Source organism: Eptatretus burgeri, chromosome 11 (assembly GCF_056783735.1).
Source record: "Eptatretus burgeri isolate ZD-2024b chromosome 11, Ebu_testis_v1, whole genome shotgun sequence".
In the NCBI taxonomy this organism is placed as follows: domain Eukaryota; kingdom Metazoa; phylum Chordata; class Myxini; order Myxiniformes; family Myxinidae; genus Eptatretus; species Eptatretus burgeri.
Window position 1 is genome coordinate 68,651,411 of NC_140971.1, and position 16,715 is coordinate 68,668,125.

The following is a 16,715-nucleotide window of genomic DNA, read 5'->3' on the forward strand; positions in this document are numbered from 1 at the left end:
ATAAGTTGGTTAGGTGATATGAATAAGCCAATTAGATTTTGGTTTAAGTCCAGAGCCAGATCCGGCCAATCAGCGGAATACAAGTAAACTTATCAGCCTGGCGGAGGTACATGCTCTACTGAGTGCCGTTCTGGTTCGTATTATTATTTTTATCATTTTTGATGGAGAAATTCACTTGAGCTTGTGGGAGCTGCTTGAGACCGAATCAAGGTTCTCGCCCTGCAGGGCGGAGTGGACTCTGCACGGTACATAGACCCAAGGAAAATGGGAAAAGGGAAAATAAACTGTCCTGCAAGCAGCAACAGCACCACAGTATTCGGGACTCAGTGCGTTTAGCGATCGCGATACCTCCCTCGACTCCTCGCTAAATTACCTCTCATGCTGCACGGCTCGAGCGGCGCTTTCAACAGTTCCCTTTGTGCAGGAGTCGCGTTACGCGCCCTCTGCGCAGCTGCGCCAGATTTTTCTTCTTCTTTTTTTTTGATATTTTAACGAGATTTCGCTCAGTTTTCCCTTCTTGGCGAAGGCTAACTCCCCCCTGGGAAGTGAGGGGAGAGTTTAAAATAAAAACGCGCATTGTGTGGGTTATAAAGCCCTGTACGTTGCTCGAAATGAGTCAATCATGATCGGAAGGGTCACGCGTGTCCATTTACCACCACCACGCATCATCTCCAAATACCTCTCTCCTATATTTAGCACAGTCTATACATCCCAAGGAGGCTGGCAGGAGGATGGCCGAGATGTACACACATACATGCCTCTCCGCTGTTCAGCCTGGGTTTGAATCCAGACCCAGATATAAACTGTCACACTGGTGTTTCACAGGCAGGGTGATACATCAATGTGTGTGCCATCCCTCAGATGGACGTAAAACTGGCGTCTCATGTGCCATTATTTGTTGGTGGACATTAAAGATCCCACTGTGTCCTTTGTGAAGAGTAGGTGAGCTATCATGGGCACTGCAAACAAATTACAAATTCCTGCCATAACTACTGCTGGGAAGGTGATGACAAACTACCCAGTGTAACCCTTACCAAGAAACTTCTTCGACAGATGGCAGTACTGTTGCTCTACAACAGAGTATGGTACATGGGACTCAGAATCAAAATACATCCCACAAAAAAACGAGTCGCGTTTGATGCAATTCCCAGCTTGTATGAGTGTGAATGGGTGGTACATGAGGCTGATGGTGTTATTAAAGAAAACCCAGCGTTTGAGTCCACGCGTAACGGGACAGCAACCTGAGAGTGACCAACTATATACAAACAACCATGACGAACTTGGCAGAGCCAAGGTGATCCGGGCGTTGCCGTAAAGTCGCAAACACAAGGCTCGTATTCCACGTACAACCAGCGAATGTTTCCCTGGGTTTGGCTTATGAACCATCCAAGTTGAACAGAATTCGGATTCACGGCTATAAGGAGAGAGGCAGCAAAAGGATCAGGTTCGAGCAAAAACTGCTCAAATAACTCGCGACCCTGTTGCGGCTCCGAGTTCATGGTAAGGCTCTTCACCTCTCCCTGAATGTGAGTGCACATTCGCTTATACCCATCTTGAGTACGTTTGAAACAGGCCATCAGAACGACTAAATCTGCCTTTGATGCCACTCGTGACGTGGTAGATATAATGCGCCATCTTTGCGCCAAACGCATTGCAAGAACGAGAGTAGTTTAAATAAACTATTTAAGTGCTTAATGACGTTACAAACACGTCTTTCTTTGATAAATCCGTCACTTGTGCACTATAAATGCGTTTGAATGATAAAGTTACATTCAGTACTTTTCCTGCTCTATTTCATAAGCAAACAGGTCCAGTTGATTTTTCCTTTCGTTTTATTTCCATGACGTATGAGGCTCCATACCGTTCATTCATTGAAACTTTGTGCTGAAGTCACGTTATGTATACAAACTTCAATTTCTTTAATACTCCCGAAATATTTGTACAAATCAAAAGAAAAAAAGAAAAAAAAGCAAATGTCAAAAAGGTTATACCGGATAAGCTAATAATATTAAACATTCTGCATTATATAAGTATTTAATATTGCACTTGCAAAACAAAAAGTTTTACAACCAACCGAACTACGTATTAAATTGGGTTTGAATACCCCCTCCCGATTCGCGCGCGCGCACACACACACACACACACACACACACACACACACACACACACACACACACACACACACACACACACACACACACACACACACACACACACCAGCCATTCCATATTCCTTTGGACTTTGGTAACGCGACGTATACTGTGGAATGTAAACGAGTGCTTTGGGAAGGAATGATGTGCAAAGCAAATCTTGTACAGTCTGAGTGGGATGTAAACGACATTGGGAACATAAGGCCTGCAAGTTATACCTGAATATTAACCCCACCCTCAAACTCTCCGCCCCATCCCACCCCTGACATCATACACCCATAGATCATAAAGTTATTTCAAAGACCGAGAGAAAGCACTGCGGTAATAATGTGCGTGTTATCTTTGGTTTTGTAGTCCCTCAGTCATCATTCAGATTGTACACAAAGGCATATGTATGCAAGTTCGTCTGATAGCAGACCTTTCTGGACATCAATGGTTTCCACGACTTCATATTTCTTGACAGAGGTTCCGTGGATGTACAACTGCCGGAAGCATGGCAAAGGGTGCTTGTTCTAACTCAGATCAGGGTGCAAGGTGCTGGTTGACCCGAGTCGGGGTGCTCGTTCAATCTCGTCCAGGTTGCAGGGTGCTGCTTGAACGAGGAATGCTCAATGCTGGGGGGAAAACGGGGTAAAAGCACATAATTAAGAAGAAATATGGATATGTGCTGTACCCAGTGCTTACATTCAGGAGCAAAGGGGAAAACAATTTCAGAGAAATCAAAAACTTAAACAAGGGACTGCACAAATGTGTTTTAATATTCAGGATAATATCATGTTTTAAAGCAATGGTAAATACGCCAAAATAATTTTTTTTCACCCAAACAGGTGTCACATGATGATATATATATATATATATATATATATATATATATATATATATATATATATATATATATATATATATATATATATATATATATATATATGAAATATGTGGAGTGTGACGTGCATTCCCCCATTTCCAATGGACACAAAGTCCTACACTAAAGCGTCACCTCCAATCCAGAGGCCTCAGCCCGGTGACTGTCAGACAAAGATTACATGGTCAACATCAGTTAATCATCAAACAGAGTTGCCTATCTGGATTTCTGGCTTACTTACCCTCATCAGGATGGCATACCGATAAATATTGACCCAATTATGACCACATTCGTCATTTAAACATCAATCGTACCTCCTGGCTGTAATGGGGAGCCTCGGCCGTGGATTATATCTCACACGGTAAAACCGCATATTCCACAAAGAACAACCATCTGTCTGCCACCCAGACGATTTTTCCCGCTAATGCAAACCATTCAACCAGAAGGTACGTGGTGTGACCAGTGGGTAAATCGAAATGTGTGGAGCGTGACGAGCACTTTTACAAAATGGCAAGTCATGTGACCCAAAATGCAATATAATTACATATGCACTATTTAAAGTGTGCTATCATTACTATGGGTACTTGTTAATTAAAAAAAATTGTGAATTACTACGAAGACTGAGTAATTAGCAATATTTAAATCATCAACTCTTAAGCACATCACAAATCAAAGAAACAGGAATCACTTGTAATTGCATAATTTCTAATGTATAAAGTATGGTCTTCTTTATTTTAAAAGCCATTGTGCTTGCATTCTGCTAATCAGCTATATAACTCAAAGTAAATCAACAATTAGTGATTACAATGCACTCTTTATTTAAAGGTTTAAAGGTTTACAGCTTTAGTCATTTTTAATGTAAACACAGCTAAAGTTATAAAATAAGGGGCAGAAGCTGCACTTGTTACCGTTGCTGAGAAACCAGCTACAGCGTTAGCTCCATTGTCTACCAGCAGTGAGCAGAATGAGCCTGCCCCATCTGAAATTTTCATCTACAGACGATTTCCAACTGTTTTGTGATCTTTCCTGGGATTTTGGCTTTGAGTTGCAGCAGTTTGCAATATTTCAGCTTTCTACGACACCGAGAAAGTACTAAACATTTATATCAGTGAGTCAGTCATTCAGTGGTTAGAAAGATACTGTATATATTATGTATGTATGTATGTATGTAATATATATATATAAAAATAATTACACACACACACACACACACACACACACACACACACACACACACACACACACACACACACACACACGGCCGATATCAGAATTGGTAATTAGCACAGGCAGATATCAGCCAATTGGAATCAGTCGGTGTGACTGCCAATCAGTGATTATAGTTGTGCTGTATACAACCCAAAAACCTTGAGTAGCTTTCACCCTTGTTTCGGGCAAATTTCAAAAAAAAACATTTCAAAAAGCAACACTGCATGATAGACATTTCAAGGAGATCAAGGAAATACATGAAACTTATGCACAAACATTATTCTTCATAAACAGCTGGGAATCGTTATGTGTCGGGTGGAAAAAATAATTGGCTCAGTGATTTGGAAAAAAAAAGGTTAATTTCCTTTCAAGTCCGGAGGATAACTCGATAATACAGCAAACAGCTCAGAAATCGGGTGTTATCGGATTTATTTTGCTTTGAAACCCACAAAGAGGACCAACATACCTTTCGAAAGCACACCTGATTCATATAAATTAATCAATTGCTTTAGAAACAGCCGCGAGCGAGAACAAAGGAAAACGCAATCGCTCATACGCTGCTGAGGTTAAAAGTTAAAATCGACTGAACGTCCTTCCTAACCAATGCGTCTTGACGTCATATGTTCCAGGCGTACCGAGTGCATCAGTCGGTGTTCACATTTCAAAGGTGGATTAACAGTATTCTGGGATGCTTGAGTATTTTTTTAGATTGTTCAGTGCTGCTTGTGCAGCATATGGCAACAAAATAAACTGTCCTTCATCTGACAAGGCAGAGAAACTCATCTTTCTGAAAAGTAATCTGAGCTTTGCAGACTTTAAATATTAAAACTCCTAAATGTGGCATTTTCCTTCTTTTGAACGATGCGAGCATGGCGAACAAGGTAATGGTATTGGTCTACCACTGGGCTTGTTAAATCACCGGGTGAGTGGCCTCCACCCGTGTACTGATACCACCATTTATTACACTGAGTCAATGGCCGATCAATTTATTAACTACATGAATGATTGTTCGAATCCCTTTGTAACCCAGGACTCCCACCCTGGACTGTATTTTGTGGAAAACTTTCTTTTCACATGATCAGACAAGTGTGAAACTCTTCATTATATATCCGTCAATAAGTTATCGAAAGAGCACACTAACTTCATTCCTTCCTTCCATGTAATTACTACTTCATCAAGATATGGATTACCGCACACAGCAGCTCATCATTCATTTAAAAATAACAGGATGCTGTGCCGTTCGATACACCAATCGATTAGAGAAGTGATTTCAAAATGTATCAATTCACAGCCACTCAATAACATCAATCTGTCAATTGTGGGAACACACCAATCTGGAACGGTATCCACTTCATGTGTGCACAATATTATTTACCACTTTATAATCTGCATCCTCAGTTGCAGTGGCGATGCACTAGTCAAAGCCTGAAAGCATGAAATAAATAAATAAATAAATAATCTGCATAGGAAGTATAATGGGCCGATTATTTTATTTATTTTTAATCGGTAATTGGTTATAATCAAATTTTCTAATTGGCCCAGCACACACACACACACACACACACACACACACACACACACACACACACACACACACACACACACACACACACACACACACACACACACACACACGTACCTGGTACTGTTGTAATCCTGTTGGCATTTTGAAGAAATATAAATTTAAAAAAATCTGTTGTTTGTGGGAGCCTAAAACACTTCCCCACACACACTAAGGAATAGTTGGGATCCTTTAATATTGCCTTCCCCACACACACTAAGTAATACATATCTGCAATATAGAGAGATTTAAGAAAAAAAATCCCCCAAAAATATTTTTGGTCTTAAACACTCCCCCGGCATTCACTGATGAACCTCTGAAAGCTTGACGAACATCCATTCAGCCATCTCTGAGAAAAATGGTTACAGACACAGACAGACAAACACCTCTCTTATAGTGCAGTAGCAGGGGTACCCGGCATTGCCTGGTCTATTTTTTGTGGGGGCCTAAAGCACTTCCCTACACCCACTGAGGAATGCGGTCGGGGATCATTTAATATTACCTTTCACTTAACTAAAAAGGTTAGGCACTACAGAGTGATTTTAATAACAATCCCCCAAAAATCCAATTTTTTTTTTCAATAATTTCAAGTGTCTACAACACTCCCCAGCACTCACTGATGAACCACAGTCCACATTTGGCCATTTCTGAGAAAAATAGCGACACACACAGACAGAAATATGGCTCTTTTGTAGAACAGGAAGTACAGTATAGCTATATATTTGAGCCAGCTATAAACTGTCATCCACAGGCTGGGTGATCCAACAATGTGTGTGCCGTCCCTCGGATGGATGTTAAACGAGCGTCCCGTCTGCCCGGCATTAGTTGATTGACGTTAAGGATCCCACGGTGTCTTTCGCAAAGGCAATGGCAAACCACCCAATATAACCCTTGCCAAGAAATTGCTTCAACAGTACTGAACACCCGGAACACACACATATATATATATATATATATATATATATATATATATATATATATATATATATATATATATATATATATATATATATATATATATATATATATATATACATGGGTAGGAGGGGGCCAGGGGGCAATGACAAAAAAGTGATGCCAACAAAGTTTGTATCATTTATCAGTTTGAACAGACAGTGTGCAAAGAGGTCAAATTTGAAGAGGGTTATCAGTTGAATAGAAAACAAAGTCCTGTATATTTAGGTTCTATACCAGAATAATGTATGAGCGTATGACAACAGAGGTGATGTAAACGAAAAATGATGTCATACTAAAATATGCAAATCTCTATATCATGTATGTAATGTATGTACGTGTGTATACTAAGCCTGGTGTTGGCTTAATGGTTAAGGTGGCTGGTTTAAGATCTTAGGGTCTTGGGCTTGATCCTCCGCCCCCCCTCCATTGAATTAACACCAGGTGGGGTTGACTTAGCCTGTCATCCTTCCGAAGTCGGTGAAATGAGTACCAGTGTACTGGTAATAAAAGGCACTGCATCAGCAGCACCAGAATTATTATAAGGATGGGGAGAGAGGGAGGTTGTAGGCATGGCATGGTGCAAGATATTTCACCAACACCATAATTTGCTCCCGGAGGAAGCAGGTATTTACTAGTGCAATAAATATGGCACATGACATAAAGTGCTTCCCCTTCACGGTTTATCGTCATCATCATTAATGTACCAAACTCTTTACAGAGCGTGGGTGTTGCCATCTCTTAACCAAGGTTATACTGGTTGGTTTGCCATTGCCTTCGTAGCAGAAAATCAGAGCAGGAATTTGTAATTTGTTCAGCGTATATATATATATATATATATATATATATATATATATATATATATATATATATATATATATATATATATATATATATATATATATATATATATATATATATATATATATATATATATATATATACATAGTCAAGACTCGTGGAGGAGCTAGAACACTGAACAAATCAGGACGCAACAATAAAATGAACAGTAGAAAGAGAAGGGAAAAAACACCAACAGGAGGATTGAAGGACGAAATAGAGGGAGACTTGGATAAATAATGGGTGTGGGGAGGAATGAGTGGTACGGGAGGACACAAGCAGTGGACAAGATGGATACAGAAGTAACCTCTCATGAAGGAAAAACTGGAAACTTTGAAGGAGGTGGGTTTATTGGTGGGGGTTTGGGTTAACGGGGTAGAAAGGATAATAGCGTTGGGTGGGGAGTGAACTGAGATGGTGGTGAACAGCTGTCTTTAAGACTTGGAGGGAAGAATGAGATTGAAGAGAATGTAGAAGTTGGTTCCACAGGCAGGAAACAAAAACCAAAAAAAAGAGGAAAATGAGTGGAAGTGAGCAGTGATCCTGGACCTTGCGATCCTCACCAGAAGTGGGCTGATGGTGGACTGTGTGCGCCTGCAGAAACCTGGGGGTGGGGACAAAGCATGGAAAGAGCAGAGAATGCAAGACCAGAAAGGAGGCAGTAGAAGACGGAGAGAGACCACTAACCTGTCTGTGATCGGAAAGTGATAGGCCTGTAGACACCTTTATCGTGGGACATCTACTCAATGTAAACCAACCTGTACTAGCAGACGGGTCCACCGGCTTAATGTCCCTCCTATGGACGGCATAGATTGATGCCCGAGCCTGCTTGCGAAACACCAGAGTGAGATTTTATGGCTTGGTCGAGATTCAAACCCAGGATAGTCAGCTTATAGGTGAATGTGCACACCTGTAAGCTATCTTGCTTGCCCTTGCGGTTTCTAACCCAGGTTATTGTGGTCCAAGTACAGTGGACCACATAATAAGTGTAATATTGACAACCCCGTTTGAACAACGATGAGTGTTACAAACAAGGTATTAAATATTAATTAAAAGGTACTTTAAAACCTGCTGCTAGTAATATATTTTTGACAGAGGTAAAGGCTCATATAAGAGCTGAAAAACAGGGCAGTTTGGAGAGACGGTGACAATCGGGTAGAGGGGTACAAAGCAGAGCACAGATAGATGAAGGGAACTAGGCGACTCACCTGCACGTGCAGCGTCTTGTGGACGGCGAGGGTGCGTGATTGGCAGAATCCTTTCCCGCATTCCGGGCACTTGAAGGGCTTTTCCTTGGAATGGATGTACCTGCGGAGAAAGAACGTCAGGGATTCGAAATTTGGATGTGCAAACAGTTCCATTAACAAAGCTTCACAAGGTCTAAACTTTGAAACATCAGAGTCTGTATACACCTGGGGGAGGAGGGGAGGGGGAAAGGATGGGGTGGGTGTGAGGCCAAATGCCTGAGAACAGCGAATCGGAATCAAACATTGATCTTACACATTAGTCGGAAAAAAAATCAATTAATCAGAGCTGTATCCTCCGAGAAGTGATCAGTAAGTCTGCCACCTGAAATAAAAAAAAGTAAACTTGCAAAAATGTCATTACCTCTGCCACCGAAGGTGGACGGAGGTTGTTTCCACCTCTGTCTGTTTGTCTGTCCGTTTGTGAGCACGATATCTCAAAACGTGATGGACGGATTCAGACGAAATTTGATGGACAGGTCAGGTGTGTGACAAGGAAGAATTGATTCGATTTTCATAAAGATCTGGATCTGGCGACAATAATTTTTTAACTGATTCTTCACCATTGCATGAGAGGACTAAAAACGATATATAGCATGATATCTAAAGAGGTTATGGACGGATTCAGCGGACGAAACTTGGTGGACAAGTTGAGGGTGTGACAATGACGAATTGATTAGATTTTGGTGAAAATCAGAATCTGGTAACTAGATTTAAATTTGTTTTAAAATTTCGGTGACACGAAGAAGCCGATTAGATTTTGGTTCAGGTCCGGATGCAGATGCGGCCAATCAGTGGAACACAAAATGTAAACTATCCAGCCTGGCGGAGGTATGTGCTCTATCGAGTGCCGTTTCAGTTCTCTTATGTACTTATCATCCTCTTTGATAAATTCATACGAAAAAGTCACTCTTATTTTATCGATTGTGTTCAAGAGCCACAGACAAACTGATCATATCCTGCATTGCTCAAATAAATGAGTCAGATGCCGTACCTCTGTTGGGTATTCAAAAAGTTCGAAGAACGAGATACAATTGTCCAAGCCACACCAAAAGGAGTGCGAGATGTGTACACACACATGCATATCAATAAAATGACATTATATATATATATATATCCATATATACAGAGTGAAAATATTGATGAATGATGGCGTGTCTTGGATGTTCTTATAACTTTTCGAACGACCCTCGTATTTTATTTCATAATCACACAAGGCTCTCATGCTACTACATATTCCCAGTACACCCTGTTCATTTTGATTCTGAAAACCGTTACAGACTCACAAATTACTGTTACATATGAATCATGAGCGCTTTATGAATGTATAGATCCCTGATCAGCAAGCACGGTATGGAACCGGACCACGAGTGGAGACAGCATGCAGAAAGGTGCTTTACATGCATCATATACAAATTTGAGATGGGAAAATGTTACACAAGAGCTACGAAGTGTAAATACTTGAATGAATTAAAAAGATGTGTTTGACAGCCAGAGGACTTTTCCTAACCTGTGGTCTCGCAGGTGGTCTTGCCTGCGGAACGCCTTGTGGCAGATGTCACACGTGTAGGGCCGCTCATCTGTGTGTGTGCGCTCGTGTATGAGCAGGTTGTAAGACTTGGTGAAATGGCGACCGCAGAACTTGCACACAAACTCCTTCTTGGCTTTGGGAGGAAGCCTGGCGCGGTGAGCGGGGCGACGCTCCAGGCCGAGCCTGTGCAGGTTCAGCAGCGGTCCAAGGAGGCTTGGGCCTAGTTTCTGCACATCTGCCTGAGGGGACGGCTCCTCACGAGTGGCCGCCAGAGCCAGGTTGGCGAAGTCGAAGCGAGGTCGTTCTTTGCAGAGAACTAGGGGAGCCGACAGAGCAGCGGCGTGCAGGGGAAGCGGTGCCCTGGAGGAGGCGCCACCTGGTGCGGGGCACTGCATGGTGCTCGCCTTTCCTGGAGCTGGGGTTGGGTGGATCTGCAGGAATCCCGGAGCCATTGGAAGCGCTCCGAACGCTGCCGCCGCCGCTGCCGCAGAGAAGTGGAAAGCATCCGAAAGGGTCACCCCGGGTGGCGCCAGAATGGGTAATTCTCCCAGGAGAGACCGCGGGAGTCCTGTAAATGGGGGGTATGCGCACAGAGCCCAGTGACTAAGTGGTAACGCAGGCAAGGCTGCCGGGCAGGGCCAGGCTTCGGGTGTGGAGTACGCAGGTACGAGAGAGACCTTCCCCGTAACGGGCGGGTGCAGCGGTATGGGCGCGGGTAGAGATGTGCTCGGGCTCGCCATGGCGAGCAGTGGCTCCAGGAGCTGAGTCCAGGCGTGAGGACCTGCGAACAGAGTGAGGGAGGGATGTGGAGAGCGGGAGGGGAGTAATAAATGGGAGGCTTGAGCGTGGGTGCGGCCTAGTGCTGCACCCCGATGAGCACCGGTGCTTGCACGTCCCACCCACCGCTTTCACTGCCACGGGACTACAAGTTGAAAGGTGACAGTACTAAAGATTCAGAGGGGGGGCGTGGTTTGTCCGGGCTGAGCTCCCGTCCCGTCCGAACCAGGACTCCTGGATCGTCGTCAACTCGAGGGGTGGGAGAGACCCCGCCGAGGCCGCGGTCAGAGAACCAAACCGCGGGTGGATTTGGTAACCGGAGAGCATAACCGTCGGTGTAAACCCTTCCGATAAAACGATTTCACAAATGCAACAAAACTCCGCTATAAACAACCACTGCACAGTAACTATAATTGGCAATATATTGTACAAGACAATGCATTACAATGTACTGCACTCCACGCTATAACATACTTTCTATAGCAAAGCAATATTTACCATCTGTATTCAGTATTATCATTTATTTATATTTGCCAGTCATTTTGCAAAATGACGTCATTGTTGGAAGCTCAAAAACAAAGGAAGATAGAGCAGTGGCGGAGTTCAGTTCGTGGCCTGATGTCACACTTTGAAGAGAGGATTTGTGGCCTGACCAGCAGCCGCTCATGGTTTACGTGAATAAAACCGCAAAATCGTGCATTTACCGCAAATAACACACATTCACCACAAATGATGCCTTGTTTACCACAAACCATGCACATTTACCCCAAATTGCGCACTTTAACCCCAACACTCATTTACCCCAAATTGCACGTATTTACCGCAAAATTCACGCATTTACCACAAATCTCGCACATTTACCGCAAAACGTACGCATTTACCCCCAAAGCATTCACATTTATCACGAAAACACACATTTGACCCAATCACACGCATTTACCCCGAGTCACACCCATTCACCAAAAACCACGCGCATTTACCCCAAATTGCGCACTTTTACCCCAACACGCATTTACCCCAAATTGCGCACTTTTACCCCAACACGCATTTACCCCAAATTGTAGTATTTACCACAAATATCGCACATTTATGACAAAACGCACGCATTTACCCCGAATCAAGCGGATTTCCCCCAATCACGCACATTTACTGTAAAACAAATGCACTAAAGACTAAAGGGATAGATGTGGACTCGAAACGCTCTCGGACTCCATTAAATGGACCCAACCACTCGAGGTTGGATCACGAACACTTTGCAAGGTACGAAAGTGAAGTAGGAGGTCACATTGTGAGCACGAGCCGTTTATAACGTACTCGGTGTTTGAAATGATACAAGGTAGTCAGAGTTGTCCGTTTATCCGTATTTGAACAATGGGCTCGGATTATGACGCAACGCTTTATCCGTGAAATCGGCGCTCTGTTATCAGGAGGCACGTGACGCGTGCTCGGGCGTTATTGCGCTCGGGTTGTGTTTTTTAAGGAGTGGGGTGGGGGGGGGATTCCTTTATCTGCGACCGAGATTTGGTTCCGAATCCACGATGGTTCAGAGCCGAGGGCATTCTGCACATGGAAAGTTTTAAAAACCGTTTGTTTGGCATTCTTTTTGAGAGCCGGCTGAATTATAAAACTACTTAAAATGCAGCTCGTGGACCGTGGGTAGCGCTCGGAGGTTACAACGAAGTTCTGTTCAATAAACAAGTGATAAATCACAATAACTGATTCCTGGGAATGATTGTCCGGTTCGTTAAAATTTCATCGTTGACGCACGACGTGTGATCGGTGATGTAAGAATGGGTAATCCCAGGTGGTTAATGTAACCGAACTAATGAAACACCGATAACTTTACCTCGATTCAGCCTCCACTCGCGTTCGACGAACAACGCACACCTGGCAACAAGCCTGTCACAGTGCGAGAGCGGTCCGAAGTTTAAAGGTGATTCGAGGTGTGTGGAGAAGGGGGAAGGGTCGAGGTCGGTGGATTCATCCTTCAGCGCGAGCGTGTTTATCGCTTTCCTTTCATCATCAAAGGTACAATCAATGTACTTAGACCGTCGGGTGAGAGATAACGCCCCCGCCGTGCAGGTATTCTGGGTGACGTCATTTTTATTCACTCATCCTGAAAGGGGTGCAAGATGACGTCATTGAGGACGCATTTTGTTTCAACGCTAAAATACATTTCACCGTATATTTCACCATATCTCCAACTTGTAAGTTAATTTCACGGAATAAATAAAAATGATAATAATAATAAAAAGCATAATAATATAAAGGACAAACTGGCGAAATAACAGCCTTGGAGAGGCCTGTACTATGTACGACATCATGCAGCGGGATCCTCGCCCAGAGGTCGTAAAACGAGGAATCCTCACTCAAGATTACCCAGACGTGGAATGAAGCGGGATATTGGCTCAGATGATCGTCCGTACGTGGTAAAAGCGGGATATTGGCTCGGATGATCGTCCGTACGTGGTAAAAGTGGGATATTGGCTCGGATGATCGCCCGTACGTGGTAAAAGCGGGATATTGGCTCGGATGATCGCGCGTACGTGGTAAAAGTAGGATATTGGCTCAGATGATCGTCCGTACGTGGTAAAAGCGGGATATTGGCTTGGATGATCGCCCGTACGTGGTAAAAGCGGGATATTGGCTCGGATGATCGCCCGTACGTGGTAAAAGCGGGATTTTGGATCGGATGATCGTCCGTACGTGGTAAAAGTAGGATATTGGCTCAGATGATCGTCCGTACGTGGTAAAAGCGGGATATTGGCTCGGATGATCGTCCGTACGTGGTAAAAGCGGGATATTGGCTCGGATGATCACCTATATGTGGTGAAACATGGGATCTTCATTCCAAAGATCATCCGTATGTAATAAAAGCGCGTACATAGATGGTGATCTGTACATAGTAAATCACAGGATCCTCACTAAAGGGAGTGTCCGTACGTGGTAAAATGCAGGATCTTGGCTCAGATGATCATCCTTACAAGGTAAATGTGGAATTGTCTCTCAGATGGTCATGTGTACATAGTAAATCACAGGATCCTCGCTAATGGGAGTGTTCGTACATGGTAAAACGCAGGCTCCTAGCTCAGATGATCGTCCGTACATAGTAAATGTGGAATCATCTCTCAGATGGTCGTCTGTACATCGTAAATCGTGGGATCCTCGCTCAAGGGATTGTCCGTACGTGGTAAAACAGGATCTTTGCATAAATGATCATCCTTACATGGTAAAATGCGGGATCTTAGCTCAGATGATTATCTGTACGTAGTAAAAGTGGCATTGTCGCTCAGATAGTCGTCTGTACATGGTAAAATGTGGTATATTGGCTCAGATGATTGTCCGTACGTGGTAAAACGCGGGATCTCTCAGATGATCATACGTACATGGTAAAACGCGGGATCCTGGCTCAGATGATGAGGTGTACATGGTAAAATGCAGAATCTTGCTCAGATGATCGGCCGTACGTGGTAAAACGTGGGATCCTGGCTCAGATGATCATTGGGACGTGGTAAAATGCAGGACCTTTGCTCATGGGATTGTCCGTGCATGGTACAACGTGGGATCTGTAGAACATAGAGTGTGGATGGTGACTGGAGTACACTCGCGGACACGATGAGATGATAGACCCGTGCACCCATTGGTAAGTTATGATGATGTAACCTAGTCTTTAAACAGCATTGGTGCCTCCGCAGCAGTTTGTTGATACAGGGTTGTTATACTGGGTGGTTTGCAATTGCCTTTATTAAATGTTCAGCGTCAAGCACGAAAGCAGCACGTACGTACGTATTTTTTAAAAAGTTCTTGCTATGACTCAGCCAGGATTCGAACTACCGACCACTCAGACGCAAAGCTTGTACTCGAACCACTACACCACCGAGCGGTAAGTTATAACCATCAAATAAATGTGTAATCATTATAGTTCGTAATAGGGCAGCACGGAGCACGGCTTCGAAGATGGCAGAGACCAAAAACAAATCGAGAAATAGTCACGAACGCACACGTACGTGCACGGCATGCACTTACAAACACCATTCAGAACGTGCCGGGTAAAATAATATGCAATAGGTACGTGTAAGTACCGTGTTCGAGTCCAGGTCCATGCTGCCATATGACGGGTGTGGCAGAAGTTAAGAAACTTGAGATATTTTCCTCCTTAATCCTTTAACAATAACTTTAACCTAGTAGAAGTCCAGGCCGATCAGTGTTGTCGCGTTCCGTGACGACTTTCACTTGAGGCCACGGACTTACTGATCAACGGTCACCGCCGGGGCGACGGGATGAACCGGGGTCGCTTCACATTTAAATGGTCCACGTGGAGACGACGCACGGGTTCACACAACCATCAGGTCCGTCACATTCGACGTGAAGACGCAAACTCGACAAGAGGACAACCGGCCCGCCACGGCTCTCGCACACCGCGCAACAACACGCGCTCCACCCGGTGATCCGTGAGAGCGTTCCAACCAAACCTCGTCGAATAAACCGAACCATTTAAACGGTCACGAAGTTCTGCTCGAGTCGTCGAGTAAATTTGCTCTTCACCTCATGTAGACTACAAAGAGCGGAGTAAACGAACCGACACGTGACGCGCATCGTTTACCTTTGATTCTCCAATCTCTGCGGCCGTTTACATCGTAACGTTACGTCGCGACGTTGTCCGAGCGCTGATCCGAGGCTCCCATGAGAGTCGATCACGTGACGTAACAGTCGAAACGTACGCGCACCGCACGCACGCACGGAACGAGGTGTGTACGAGTTTTACGAGAACAAGTTTTTTGCACGGCTGGAATTTTCAGGGAGTTTTCGATTTAAAATCGATTCCAAGCCGAACCGTACGGAGGAGCATCCACCACCCGGAGGGGAGGCCCCACGGAATTATGGGAAATAAACGCCGAAAAGAAGTCCGAACGTGGAATTCAAACGACAACGAGAGAGAACCGTGAAAATGTAACTCAACACTTTAAACATGGTCAGGTGTGTTATAAACATCCAGGATAATTACAACTGAAATAATATTTATAATCAGAGCACCGGTATTTAAATAGAGGTACACGCGATGTGCAATGAACGGTTCGTTTACAACCAGAAGTTTACGGATTTCCCATTGCAACGTTCACAAGCATCACAACGGAAGGAAATTACATTTTCAATGAACGTAATTGAACGTTGTGATTGGGTACAACATTGTAACAAACGCTCCAACGAACCTGCAACAAGCGCCGTGGCCCCGACGATCTTTAATCGTCTGCAAACAGAGCCTGGACTCGAACCGCACGAAACTGGCACTGCGGCTCGTTCGACCCCGCCCAGGACCACTTTGGCCCCGCCCCACTCGTATCAGACCCCGCCCAGGACCACTTTGGCCCCGCCCCACTCGTATCAGACCCCGCCCAGGACCATTTGGCCCCGCCCCACCCGTATCAGACCCCGCCCAGGACCATTTTGGCCCCGCCCCACTCGTATCAGACCCCGCCCAGGACCATTTTGGCCCCGCCCCACTCGTATCAGACCCCGCCCAGGACCACTTTGGCCCCACCCCACCGGTATCAGACCCCGCCCTGAAATAGCCAAGTTTCGCTCAAG

General features: G+C 44.3%; 1 protein-coding gene across 5 annotated transcripts; it reads right to left on the reverse strand.

The window, feature by feature from the left end:
- Window positions 1-1,803: 1,803 nt before the first annotated feature.
- Window positions 1,804-16,447, reverse strand: LOC147017297 (protein odd-skipped-related 2-A-like). Of its 5 annotated transcripts, none has more exons than XM_085846775.1 (5): window positions 16,340-16,438; window positions 14,516-14,695; window positions 10,332-11,133; window positions 8,786-8,885; window positions 1,804-2,765 (listed from the first exon to the last, which is right to left on the reverse strand). In XM_085846775.1, exons 2-5 carry the CDS (start codon window positions 14,556-14,558, stop codon window positions 2,760-2,762), a joined length of 951 nt encoding a protein of 316 aa, XP_085702901.1. In that variant the 5' UTR covers window positions 14,559-14,695; window positions 16,340-16,438; the 3' UTR covers window positions 1,804-2,759. The 5 variants fall into 5 exon arrangements, with proteins under 5 accessions (XP_085702901.1, XP_085702902.1, XP_085702903.1 ...); XM_085846776.1 differs by lacking the exon at window positions 16,340-16,438 and adding an exon at window positions 15,733-15,835; XM_085846777.1 differs by lacking the exon at window positions 14,516-14,695 and having other exon boundaries at window positions 16,340-16,447.
- Between the last annotated feature and the right edge of the window lie 268 nt (window positions 16,448-16,715).